This window comes from Pan troglodytes, chromosome 4, assembly GCF_028858775.2.
Source record: "Pan troglodytes isolate AG18354 chromosome 4, NHGRI_mPanTro3-v2.0_pri, whole genome shotgun sequence".
NCBI classification, from domain to species: domain Eukaryota; kingdom Metazoa; phylum Chordata; class Mammalia; order Primates; family Hominidae; genus Pan; species Pan troglodytes.
Genome location: NC_072402.2, coordinates 11,040,944 through 11,054,117, shown reverse-complemented (window position 1 = coordinate 11,054,117; position 13,174 = coordinate 11,040,944). Strand labels below are relative to the sequence as shown.

Genomic DNA, 13,174 nt, shown 5'->3' with positions numbered 1-13,174 from the left:
GGACAGACAGGTTTGGGTTGACTGAATAGTCCCAAATTGATAAGAATTTCTTCTTCTTTCAGAAAAGTCAGCCAATAAATATAAAAAATGACTGTTTAAAATATCACTCCCAACAGATTATTTTATAATGGTAAAGGGAAAAACAAAACCTAAGATTAGAGGCCCAGGTTGATATCAGCTGAATCCAGTGATAAAAGTGGATAATCCAACATCATGTATCTCAGCTCCTCACATATACTATTAATAGGCACAGTGTGACCAGTGATGGATTTGTCCCAGATGTATTCAACCTGAATCTAATAAGGCCCTTAGATCTGACTTCCAGTTTAAGAGAAATATGGGAGACAAAGGATAAAGGCAGAGGACATCCAGGAAGCAGATGGACGGATGTAAAACATGACATGCTGCAAGAACAGTTAACCTAATCCCAGCAACAAATCAATGGCCAAATAGGGTGAGTTGGGGGAAGCAAAGAGAAGAGTACTCTAGATTAAAAGACTAATAACTTATAACTTAACAACTAAAAGTAATATGTGGATCTTATTTGGGTCTTCATTCAAAGAAACCAACTGCAAAATGGTATGTAAGGGACAACCCAGAGAATTTGAATATGATGGATTATTAGGAAATACCAAATTCTAGTAATTTTGTAAGGTGAGATAATGGCATTATAGCTAAGTATGAAAGTATTTTTAAAATCTTTATAGCAAGAATTTTTATAGTCTTCTTTTTCCTCAAGTCTTTCTGGCTAAATTTTACTTCATTCCTAATAATAAAATATAGTTATCTTTTCTTTATGGTAGAAATAAATCGACAGCACAGTAGATTACCAGGGGAGTGGGAAACTCAATCATGAAGACAGAAGTCAGAGTGAACCTACTAGGGATCTGGCCTCTAACCCTTTCTGACTATTTCATGGGTAGGAATCTTTTTGAACATGTATTTCCAATATATTTAAATTTATTTATAAATTATATATACGTATTAGTTTACTAACATATTGTGTGTAATATAAAGCAGAAGAAATTTAAAAAGGTAAGGAAAAAAACTGTATGTTGAATTTTGCCTATTTTGCTCTCATATCCCAGTCTGAAGACGACTCAACTAGGCCCCTGGTAGGGGCAAGTTTTAACTCCATTAGCAGATGTATTAAATAATTATTAACCTTAAATACCAGTTGCAACAATCAATTTCCATCCCATTACACACAAACTAATGGAAAGGCATCCTGAAATTAAGGACAATTTCTCAGGATTGTCACCTTCTAGTGGAAGACCACAGCTTTGTCAAATTATATTTCTGCAAAGCATATGACCACAAGAGCCAAAAAATTGCCTGTAGAAAACTTCCAACAGAGCAACCCATGCAAGAAAAAAACAGGAGGGTGTTTAATCCCAATGATTAAACGAAAAAGTACGTTCCTAATGGAAGAAAACTTGTTTCATTTCAAAAGATTCCAAAAGATTCTAACTATATAATAAAACATAAGTTTACTAAGAAAATTCTTTTCGCAATATAAGCTCAGGAGGTTGGATTAGAAAAAGCTTTACTTTGATTTCTATAAATCAGAGTTCTTATTTGTATAATTCATGTTTTAAATGTGACCTGGTTCTCCAAACATTAATTTAGCATTAAGCTTTTCTGCAAGAGTAAAGACTTAAATCTATAGATCATTTTTTCTCTCAAAAAAAAAAAAAATGCAGTCAAGATCATAACAGTTTCACAGTCTATATATGAATTATTTTACATAATGAAAAATAAATGCAGGATAACATACAGACACCCCCACATGTAAAGGGAACAAAAAATCCTAATAAATCTGCACCTTTGTGAGTATCTACTAAAAATTAAGAAATCAATGGAAGTATCCGAAATACTTTGTTAACAAAATACAAGTAAATTTATCTTCCTCTTTTACAGATAATACACAGAAATCAATTTTTGGTCTCATCCTCAGTCCAAATATTCAAAGCCCCTTACACCACATGGCTTCTTATTAAAGACGTCTGCTTTACACGTCACAATGTAGTCCCCAACAGAGCAAATAACTTGGAATTTGGTGGAAGAAGCCTTGGGAAATCTCTACTCATCCTCTTCAGCAGAGCTGAGGGGTAAATCCCATGTACTAAGGAAGGAATTTCTCATAGATTATCCCTATATAGGGATATGTTGCCTGAAGTCTCTGAGACACAAATTATAGGACACCTAACAATAACCCCATTCCATCAGACTCTACGTCCTCACCCCTAAGAGATACAGAAACTGAATTCTAAGGCCTTGGTTTACTCAACTTAGTTTTCCTTACCTCTTCTGGAAAGGAGAAAAACCTCTGTCAACAGTGTCTCCTCAACCTTGCCTTTCTTTCTCTAATTACTCCCAATGGAAGGGACCATTGTGTGCTGTCAAAGAATCCTCACAGCTGCCCTCGCAGAAGTGCTTGGAAGTGATTTTGTATGTGCTGGAATCTGGTTCTAAGGGGTGCTCACATTTGGGGAAGGCTTACTGTCTTCCCACAAGCCTACACTCAGCTCTGGTAACAGCTCCCAAGTCAAGATCTCTAGAAGGCAATGGTCAGGATTTTGATAGATGAAAACAAGATATTCCACCATAGGGAAGAGCACACACAATCAGCATAAAACTAATTCCAGAAATGGGAAACTGTATATTTTCAAGTCGGTCTAAAACCAGCTTCTACAAAAAAAAAAAAACCCAGAAATGCCCAACAGAGGGAGAGATAGGTAGGTAACTGCAGTCACTGCTGCTTAGGAAAGTATCTGTCTGTCTGGGGCCTATCTATACAGGGTTTGCATCTGAAACTATTTTCATATACTGCTTAGTATTTATTTCTATGTTAAAAAATAATAATAAACCTATAACAAGGCTCCTGCAAAACTAAATTCCTACCATAATACTATAAAAAAAAAAAGCACAAACACAACTTACCAAAAACAAGAATGAACAGTGTATTTAAAGATACCACCCAGAAGACATGTTCCTAAAGGAAAAAAGCATCAATAAAGCATATTCAATTCATACTTAACATATGTTTAATTGGACTATTCCACTTATTTAGCTAGAGCCAAATAGTAAAAACAGCTAAGATTGAAATTTTCCCTCTATTGTTTTGGGATTTCAATCTAGACATAATATGTAACTTTCATTTTTCATTAGATAGCTCATACAACTAAGCCTAATAAAACTCAAAAATGTTACATGTACAAAAAACAAATTCATTTATAAACACTTCCTTTTTAGAAATAATCTACGACAAATTACATAGATTTTCATAACTACCAGATTTCATTTAAATCAAACGACACTAAAAATTTCAAATGGAGAAAAATTTGAAAGCCAAATTAATTGTAAACATCATGTTAATGTCAACTGCAGTGTTTCTTTCAACATCCAATCTGCCTTCTTGACACCTACAAGGTCACTATTGCCTGGCTACCACTCCTTTGGAAAACTCTAGCTTGATCTCCTCTGGTCCCTCCACTCCCTATGGTGCCCTGACTTTCTTTGTCCTGTCTCACCTGACCATCTGGTCACCTCCCACAGTTACATACTGTCACCTCTAAGGTGACAGCTATCTGCCTATTCCTTCAGCCATGTTACACACACCTTAGCTATGCCCCATGCTGACACTGACCAGACTGCCCAAGTCCATTCATTCATGCCCACAACCTTCCCCGCAACCATCAAGTTAAATGATCCTTCCAAAGATCTTTTGTCTAAAAAAAGGATTTCTCTGTTCAGGTCCCCTAATCTTCCACAAATCCAACCAGAAAGAAGGGTAATTAGTTTGTGAATGACTACTACATTTCTTCTCACCATGTGGGCTCAATTTTTTCAACCTCTCTGCCTTAAGGGCTCCTAAATTTTCCCTATCCCCAACACATTTTATACTTCAACCTCTGTTATCTTCGCGGAAAATCTCCTGCTGACAAACTCCATTCCACTAAGAAAGACCTAATCAAACCCTCTTTTGTGCCCCTCTAGTGTCCTATGCACACTTTTTGTCACTGAGACTCCAAAACATTCCTTGTTTACATGTTCATTTCTCTCTACCACACTATAGAGCATCTTTGAGAACAGGGACCCTGTCTCATTCATAGGCACTGAATTCATAGGCACTGAATTCCCCAGTGCCTAGCACAATAGCCGGCATACTATACATATTAAATATTTTTTACTAAAATAATGAATTCATCCTGTCGAAGGTTTTTCCAATAATTCAAATGAGTTTGAGTCACCACCACTATCTCAACGACTTCTGTCCTTCATTTATGAGGAACTGACGGGGTAAGGAATATAAATCAGTATGTGGCCAAATAATGCTTTCTATACTGACTGTGATCAAACCATGACTAGAAGCTCATTAATATCACATTCCCACTAAACTGTGGAATTATACCAGATATGTTCCTAAAAACCTACACACTGCTAAATTCAACATCCTCTTCTGGTTAACATCTGGAGCCAGCCTGAGGAGAAGGCCAACACTGAGGACAGCAAAGGAGACAGATGGAGATATCTCGGTCTCTGATGACATTGTTGGGCCTATGGATCAAGCAACCTCAAGCCCATTCTTCCTCTGGACTTCCTGTTAAATTAATGTTCCAACCAGCAGGGGTTCTGCTACCTGCAGCCAAAGTCATCTTAAGCTATTTAAAAATCCCAAATGGCAAATAACTTCATATTACAGGACCTGAAAACAGCACCATTTCTTCTTTAAAGAACAAGTTATTTAAAGAATTGCTCCTCACCTTAGACTTGCAATCTTTACTAATATGGCAAAGTTCCTAGGTAAAGACAGGTGGGGTTCAGCAAACAGGAAAACCTAACATCAGCCTGGGGTGTCTCACTGTGAAAATAGGCAAAACTGCTTTGCTTCCACCAGTACAGGCAATAAACACTGCAAGATGAAACTTTAAAACAAGACCAAGTTCTTTTTAACTACCATTAACTTTGGGGTTTATTTTCTTTGCTAAAAATCAAATATTTAATAATTTTTTTAAAATATTGCCTTTATGCTTTTTCAATATTTTCAGCACACTAAACATACAATCTTCAACATATAAAGTAATTAAAAGCCAAAGGGCATCTTGACCTTTACTACATACTATAAATGTGAAGTTTCTGAATCACTAAGACAACTCCAATTCTGTTACTAGAAAGAATTAGTTTTGGCCGGGCGCGGTGGCTCACGCCTGTAATCCCAGCACTTGGGGAGGCCGAGGCGGGCAGATCACGAGGTCAGGAGATCGAGACCATCCTGGCTAACATGGTGAAACCCCATCTCTACTAAAAATACAAAAAATTAGCCGGGCATGGTGGCGGGCACCTGTAGTCCCAGCTACCTGGAAAGCTGAGGCAGGAGAATGGCATGAACCCAGGAGACAGAGGTTGCAGCGAGCCAAGATCACGCCACTGCAGTCCAGCCTGGGTGACAGAGTGAGATTCCATCTCAAAAAAAAAAAAAAAAAATTAGTTTTACTTACCAGAAAAACTAGTGATCCATCAAGTCCTAGCATCTAAAATAAACAAAAACGATAAGCATTAATTTAAGATGCAACAGAACTTTCTATTCTAATTTACGAAAAGCCTCATTTTCCTTTCAATATCTTTAAACACAGTCCTCACCCACTTCCTATACTTTCCAATACTTCCTATCATTTTCAGAAAATAAAAAAAATTCTGTTTCTGAATGAGAGTTTTATATTTTGGGTCTCCTTTTATTCAAAATTACATGATTTATAAAGTCTAAAACAATTCCGTCTTGGATTTGTTACTCAAGATATACAGCTAATTAAGACTACTTCATAATAAAACTGTATTATTTTGTCAACTGAAGCATGAAAATACTACTTAAATTTAAATTGTTATTTTGTTTTTCAAAAGTCCACAATTTCAGGTAAAACATTTCCTAAATGGAGCAAGATTTTGTAAGACCAAAAAAAGCCACCAACATCACAATATTTTGACCATAAACAATATATCACTTAACTTTCACTAGGAATGAAAATTCTAGTAACTTTTCATCAACTGTAACGATAACATTAGTGTATACATCTAAATACACCAAAGTTTAAAATATATTTTAGGATTAAAACACCAGGATACTTGACAGAAAAAGGTCTTACTCTTTCCCATGTAAGCTCTTCAGCAGCTCGGTCCCATTCTAAAGCATTCCAATTCATGTCATCTGAAAATATAATTGCAATTTAAAGATTACTTGAACTAAAAATAATAAATAATAAAAAAAATAGAATGCACTAAAAATAGTAAAATTTACTACTTTGTAAGCTGTTGTTGAGAAGCTAAGCCACATTTCCATACTGAGTATTTGCTTGTCAGGGAACAAATAAGAATAAAAACATACATATAAATAAATAATACATATAAAGTAAGGTAATCCTAGATTGAGATAAATGCTAGAAAAGGAATAAATAAGGTTATGTGAAAGAGAGGAATTCAATAGCTCTAAGCCAGGAAAGAATCTGGCAGATTTGAGAAAAGTAAGGAAGCCAGGGGACTAAGGACATTCTGAGTAATGATATGGGTAGTAGAAAGACAGAAATCAGATCATACAAGAGGAATGTGGAGTTTGGATTTTATTCTTTAGTAATGGGAAAACTACTAAAAGACTTAAAGGCAGCAGAGTAATATGAACTATGTGGAGCAAGAACGGAAGGAGAAAGAATAGTTAGGAGCTACTGTATTAGATCAAGAGAGAGAAATAATGGCCAGACCCAAGGGTAGCAGCAGGCTGTATTCTCAGAGTCTCTGACCTCCCCCTGCAAAGGCCCCCTGTTACCATTACACAAGTCACTTTTTCTCATCCTTCAGAGGTCTCAGCTCAAATACCAGGTACTCTGAGCTACCTGGAAAACCTTATTCAAAATAGGTCTAGGCTGGGCACAATGGCTCATGCCTATAATCTCAGCACTTTGGGAGGCTGAGGCAGGAGGATCACTTGAGCCCAGGAGTTCAAGACCAGCCAGGACAACAGGGAGAACCCATCTCTACCAAGAAAACAAAAACAAAAACAAAATTAGCTGGGCATGATGGCACACATCTGTGGTCCCAGCTACTTGGGGAGCTGAGGTGGGAGGATCACTTGAGCCCAAAAGGTCAAGGTTGCAGTGAGCTGTGTTCCTGCCACTGTACTCCCTCCCAGATGACCTTGGCTCAAAGGCAAAACCTTGTCTCAAAAAAAAAAGTAAATTAATTAAATAGGTCTCTCCCCAACAGCATCCTCAGAGCAACCTGCACAACACTTATCATGACGTGTATTTCCTACTTTTTCACTAAACCAGAAACTCCAGGAATGCAGCAGCCTAATGTTTTGGTCACAGTTATATGCTCAGTGTCTAACAGAGTACCTGACACAAAGAGACACAAAAATATCAGGCTGCCAAGTAGAACCAGAGATAGTGCAAAGCTTGACAGGAAAACTGTGGTGGGAGGGAGGAGGGGAAGTGAGTGACCAACAGCTGACTGGTAGAACCTGTCTTGGATCTTTTTTTTTTTTTCTTGAGACGGAATCTTGCTGTGTCACCCAGGCTGGAGTGCAGTGGCATGATCTCAGCTCCCTGCAACCTCTGCCTCCTGGGATCAAGTGATTCTCCTAGCTCAGCCTCCCAAGTAGATGGGATTACAGGCGTGCGCCACCACACCCAGCTAATTTTTGTATTTTTAGTAGAGATGGGGTTTCACCATGTTGGCCAAGCTGGTCTCAAACTCCTGACCTCAGGTGATCTACCCATCTCCTGTCTTGGATCTTATTTTACATTCTAGAGTTTACACTGCTAGAAAACGAGACGTTGATTTATTTAGATGGCATCTTGTCTGCAGTATAAACTTCAAGATTCTTTTTCAATCTTATAAATCGCACTGACTCAAGGGACATGGAAAGAGAGAAGCAAATGAATGAGGTAAATCTGTATCAAAGTCCTTTATTTAAAAAAAGTAGTACCTAATCCAACTTGAAAAATAGTTTCTTCCTATCTATTCTATTAAAAAAGTCCTGTGTAGGCAGGGCGCAGTGGCTCACGCCTGTAATCCCAGCACTTTGGAGGCCGAGATGGGCGGCTCACAAGGTCAGGAGATCGAGACCATACTGGTAACACGGTGAAACCCCGTCTCTACTAAAAATACAAAATATTAGCCGGGCGTGGTGGCGAGCGCCTGTTGTCCCAGCTACTCGGGAGGCTGAGGCCGGAGAATGGCGTGAACCCAGGAGGCGGAGCTTGCAGTGAGCCGAGATAGCGCCACTGCATTCCAGCCTGGGCGACAGAGCGAGACTCAGTCTCCCCCCAAAAAAAAAAAAGGCCTGTGTAAAAAGGATTTTAAAACACAAAACATGCCCTGTTTCATAGAAAAAAACATATTTATGCATATGTACATCCATAAATGCCAGTTTGCCAAAATAAAGTAAAAATAAGTTAGAAATAGAACTTCACAACATTAAAATCTGAAAACGCCAGCCCTTTTCCTCAATGCAAGTTGAGAACAGATTTGCAGTGCTGAAGAGTGAGGACACACAAGCAGCCATTACCCTGGGCTCCGTTATTAGCATCTGCCGCATCCTCCACACCAGCGTCATCTTCCTCCTCATTGTCCTCCTCCTCCTCTTCTGCCTGGTCATCCTGGGCATCAGGGTTTTCCCCCACCACTGCGTTCTCAGCTGGTGGGTTAGCAGGCTGATCAGCAGCAACATTTTCTGCACCATTTCCTCCTGCTGGAGCCTAAAATCACAGAAAAGCCCAGAAATTTAGATCCACTTGTCTGTTTTGCTCTGTTTCCAAATCACATTATTCCTGCTAAAAAAAAAAACAAAAAAACAAAAAAAAAAACTAGGCCAGGTGTAGTGGCTCATGCCTGTAATCCTAGCACTTTCGGAGGCTGAGGCAGGCAGATTGCTTGAGCTCAAGAGTTCAAGACCAGCCTGGCCAGCACAGCAAGACCCTATCTGTACTTAAATTAAAAAGTTAGCCAGGCATGGTGGTTTGCGCCTATAGTCCCAGCTACTCAGGAGGCTGAGGAAGGAGGATCTCTTGAGCCCAGAGGTTGTGAGGCTGCAGTTAGGTGTGATCATGCCACTGCCCTCCAGCCTGAGTGACAGAGCAAGAGCCAATCTCAAAAAACCAAAACAAACAAAAAACTAGAAAACAAATATAAACTCTACTAAATTCTTTTTAAAAACAAAACCTTTCAAAGACATCTTTTTTAAATGTATCTGATGTGGGATCAATTTTAGTATATAAGAACACAACCTCACTTCATAACACGTGTACATATTCATTCAGTATAATTTAGCGGATTAACAGTTCACAAAGCATTATAGAAAATGGTTAACAAATCTGGCTCTCTTAAAAACATTCTGTAGTCCTTTTTATAAGACAGCATTTGTCTTTATTGACAGCATCAGGGATGAAAATACATTTTTTAAAAAATGTACATACATATATACATACATGCTCTGTCATCAAACACTTGAGGAAATGTTTCCAAATTTCTGCTCAGTGGGTAAGACTGTGTACATGGACTTCAGTATACCCCCCAACGCTGTTCCCACTCTAACTAGAAAATTAAGGGGCAAAGTCGTAATACCACTTTCTTGATTTTTCACATTTCTCTTCATCTTCACCCAAACCTTTCCGCTGCCCTCCTTTGTAATAACAAAAGAATGTTTATGAGGGACATGGAAGTCAAGAGTTTGAGTCTCAGAGAGAAACAATAATTCTCATGACCTACCTAAGTAAAATCAATTTTGGGGTAGGGGAGTTACCTCATTTTGGTGATGCCCCGCAGCATTGAAGGGTGGGGCAGCATGCTCCAACCAAATTGGTGCTCCCCCATGGACTATCTGCTCTCTCAACCACACCAGGCTGATGAATGCACACAGTGTGCACGTCACCACAAAACAACCCTGCAAACAATCTGCCAACAAATTTTCCCTATTAAAAAAAAAAGTACATATAATTACTCCAAAGAAGACTTAAAATTAGGAAAACAAAGGTAAAAAATTTTCTTATACTAAAGTCTCAGAAAAAAAAAACAGCCAGAAGAATAAATCATAATTTTTTGGATGAAAATCTCAAGTTTCTCCAAAAGAACTATTTGTGATTATGGTGAAATTCTACTTATAAGAGAACCTATACATATTTATATACTTGTATTATGTATTTTATTTAGGCATCAAATACCATCAGAACTATATGGAAATTACCTATCCATAGCCTATCTTTTGAAAATGGCCTAGAAACAGAAAGGCAGCAAGCAAAAAAAGACAAAAGCAGTCTAACACTTGACAAAGGCCAAGCATTAAATTTATGTAATTTACCAAAGGTTAAAAACTCTGTCCAACTCTAAGAATTTCTGTATCTTTATTTTACACACGTTTAAAAACTTGATTAGCTGACACCTGAACCCACACAAATTAATAGAATCATCAAATCAGAAAAGAGGAGAAGCTCCTCCAGATAAGTCTAATGACAACATAAAGAAATGAAGGTTGAGAGATATTCAGTATGCCATATGTAAGACAAAGAGGTCTATTATAAATTTTATAGAAGTTTGTCACTTGGCCAGGTGCAGTAGCTCATGCCTGTAATCCCAGCACTTTGGGAGGCCAAGGCAGGTGGATCACTTGAGGTCAGGAGTTGAGACCAGCCTGGCCAACATGGTGAAACCCCATCTGTACTAAAAATACAAAAATTAGCCAGGCATGATGGTGTGCACCTATAATTCCAGCTACTCGGGAGGCTGAGGCAGGAGAATCGCTTGAACCCAGGAGGCGGGGGCTGCAGTAAGCCAAGATTGAGCCACCGTACTCCAGCATGGGTACAGAGTGAGACTCCATCTCAAAATAAAAGAAGTTTTTCATTTAGAAAGCAAACCAAGTTTTGATGCTAACTGCAATCATACCAAAAGTGTATTAGTTTCTCAACAAATTCAGAAAGGCAAAGTATGGTTCCTTTAGTAATCATACAAGAAAATGCATCAAATATCATGATACTGAAGACCATTTTGTCCTTTTCCTCTCTTAAGAGGCTTATCTTTCCTTCCCTAGTCCATGTTTATGATTTCAGAATTATTCACAGATAACTCAAAAACCTCTGGACTCTTAGCCATTGGAAAATCCATTATTTTAATGGAATCACTTTTTTCCTCCATAGAAAACCCGAGAAGGGTCAATCTGGTAGACCTTGACCCAGCAGCTCCAAACTTAAACTAAACTGGTATGGCCTCTAGGAAAATATAGTCTGCAATATGTCCTGAATCAAAAGAGGAATCCTAACTACCACCTTAGTAAGGAACTCTCCAGGCTACTAAATTCTGAAAGGTTGGGACCAAAATATCCCCTTTACATCTTCCTTGCCATCAGCAATAATCCTAACTGTTTGTTACAGATTTTAAACATTTGGTGACAAACTCTGGAGTCCTTTTTCCTTATTCCTTTAATCTGGACTGGTTTTGTGAATCCTGGACAAAGGCGATGCTGCCCAAGTTCCAGAGCGCAGAGGAGGGCCTGCAAGCTTCTTCTCTTGCCCTTCTAGAATGCTGCCCTGAGACTACCATGTAAAGAAGCCCTACTAGCCTTTTAGAAGATAAGAGGCCACAAAGAGAAGAACCAAGGCATCTCAGACAAACCATCTTAGATCATTAAGTCCCAGTAAAACAGCTGAGTGACCTAGGCAAGCCCAATAGATGAAAAGCTCAGCTAAGCCCAGCCCAAACTGCTGACCCCAGAATTATAAGCAAATAAAATGGTAGCTGTTTTAAGCCACTAAGGTTTGGGACAGTTTGTTTTGCAGCAATAGATGACTGATACAGTGCACCTAGAGATGACCTCAATTACTGAGCTACAGAATACATAGAAACTGATAAGACATTAAGGAAATTTAAAGTAAAATTTCACAGAAAAAAAAATTCTATAGAGAGTGTAAAACATTACTCAGAAAAAAAGTAGTTTGGTCACAACTGCTATCAGAAAAACTGGCTCAATCTTTCAAACTGTAAAAGACAGCTAAAACCAAGCCATGTTTATAATTTATTTTGACTAGCCCCACTAGGCTTCCAGTGGTCCTCTGGAGTCAATGAGTAGTCTAATGAAAGCAGTTCAGGTGACACTCAAGCCTATCGGGTGAGAGGGAAAAAGAAGCCTGCCAATATAAGGCAAGCAATAATGCTTAATATCAAGATATAGTAAAGTAACTACAGGCAAGTTCTTAGCATTTATATTCTAATAATCATGGAAAACATTTAAAAAATAAATTTGAGTTCAAATGTGTATGTTAAAAACACATGTTAAAATGAACTCTTGGGCAAGCACAGTGACTCATGCCTGTAACCCCAGCACTTTGAGAGGCCGAGGCGGGCAGATTACTTGAGGTTAGGAGTTTGAGACAAGCCTGGCTAACATGGTGAAACCCCATCTCTACTAAAAATACAAAATATTAGCCTGGCTTGCTGCCACATGCTTGTAATCCCAGCTATTCAGGAGGCTGAAGTAGGAGACCCAGGAGGCAGAAGTTGCAGTGAGCAGAGATCACACCACTGCACCCTACCCCAGGTAATAGAGCGAGGCTCCATTTAAAAAAACAAAACAAAACAAAAAAACTTTTGTGAACATAAGACAGTAGTATGTATCTCAAACTGCGTGACAGCCTATTTAAAAAGTCATCCTGGATGGGCGCGGTGGCTCACGCCTGTAATCCCAGCACTTTGGGAGCCCGAAGTGGGTGGATCACCTGAGGTCAGGAGTTCGAGACCAGAGTGACCAACATGGTGAAACCCTGTCTCTACTAAAAATACAAAAATTAGCCAGGCATGGTGGCGAGTGCCTGTAATCCCAGCTACTCGGGAGGCTGAGGCAAGAGAATCGCTTGAACTCAGGAGGCGGAGGTTGCAGTGAGCCGAGATCGCACCATTATACTCCAGCCTGGACAACAGAACAAGACTCCATCTCAAAAAAAAAAAAGAAAGAAAGAAAAGTCATCCCATCATCACAAAACAGTCCCATAAAACAGGTATGTTTTAAAAGAAGTGTCATTTACATTTATCAGCTACTTCTACTGCAGCTATAACTGTTAGTGTAATAGACATAAATTATTGTTCTCAAAACAAAAGAATTTACAAATTATAATAAAAATAAATATGCAAGGAA

The 13,174-nt window shown here is 38.6% G+C and overlaps 1 protein-coding gene across 7 annotated transcripts in view; it reads right to left on the bottom strand.

Moving 5' to 3' along the window:
* Positions 1–13,174, bottom strand: part of MARCHF6 (membrane associated ring-CH-type finger 6) — an 85,277-nt gene that overhangs the window by 33,679 nt on the left and 38,424 nt on the right. For all 7 annotated transcript variants that reach the window (XR_010157144.1, XR_010157145.1, XM_003310628.7 and 4 more), the window contains exons 6-10: positions 9,794–9,962; positions 8,561–8,750; positions 6,144–6,205; positions 5,502–5,534; positions 2,944–2,995 (exon numbers count right to left, since the gene is read on the bottom strand). Coding sequence is in view for 5 of the 7 variants with exons in the window: in XM_003310628.7 (XP_003310676.1) it covers positions 2,944–2,995; positions 5,502–5,534; positions 6,144–6,205; positions 8,561–8,750; positions 9,794–9,962 (506 nt within the window). In the remaining 2 variants the exon portion in view is untranslated. The remainder of the gene's footprint in view (positions 1–2,943; positions 2,996–5,501; positions 5,535–6,143; positions 6,206–8,560; positions 8,751–9,793; positions 9,963–13,174) is intronic.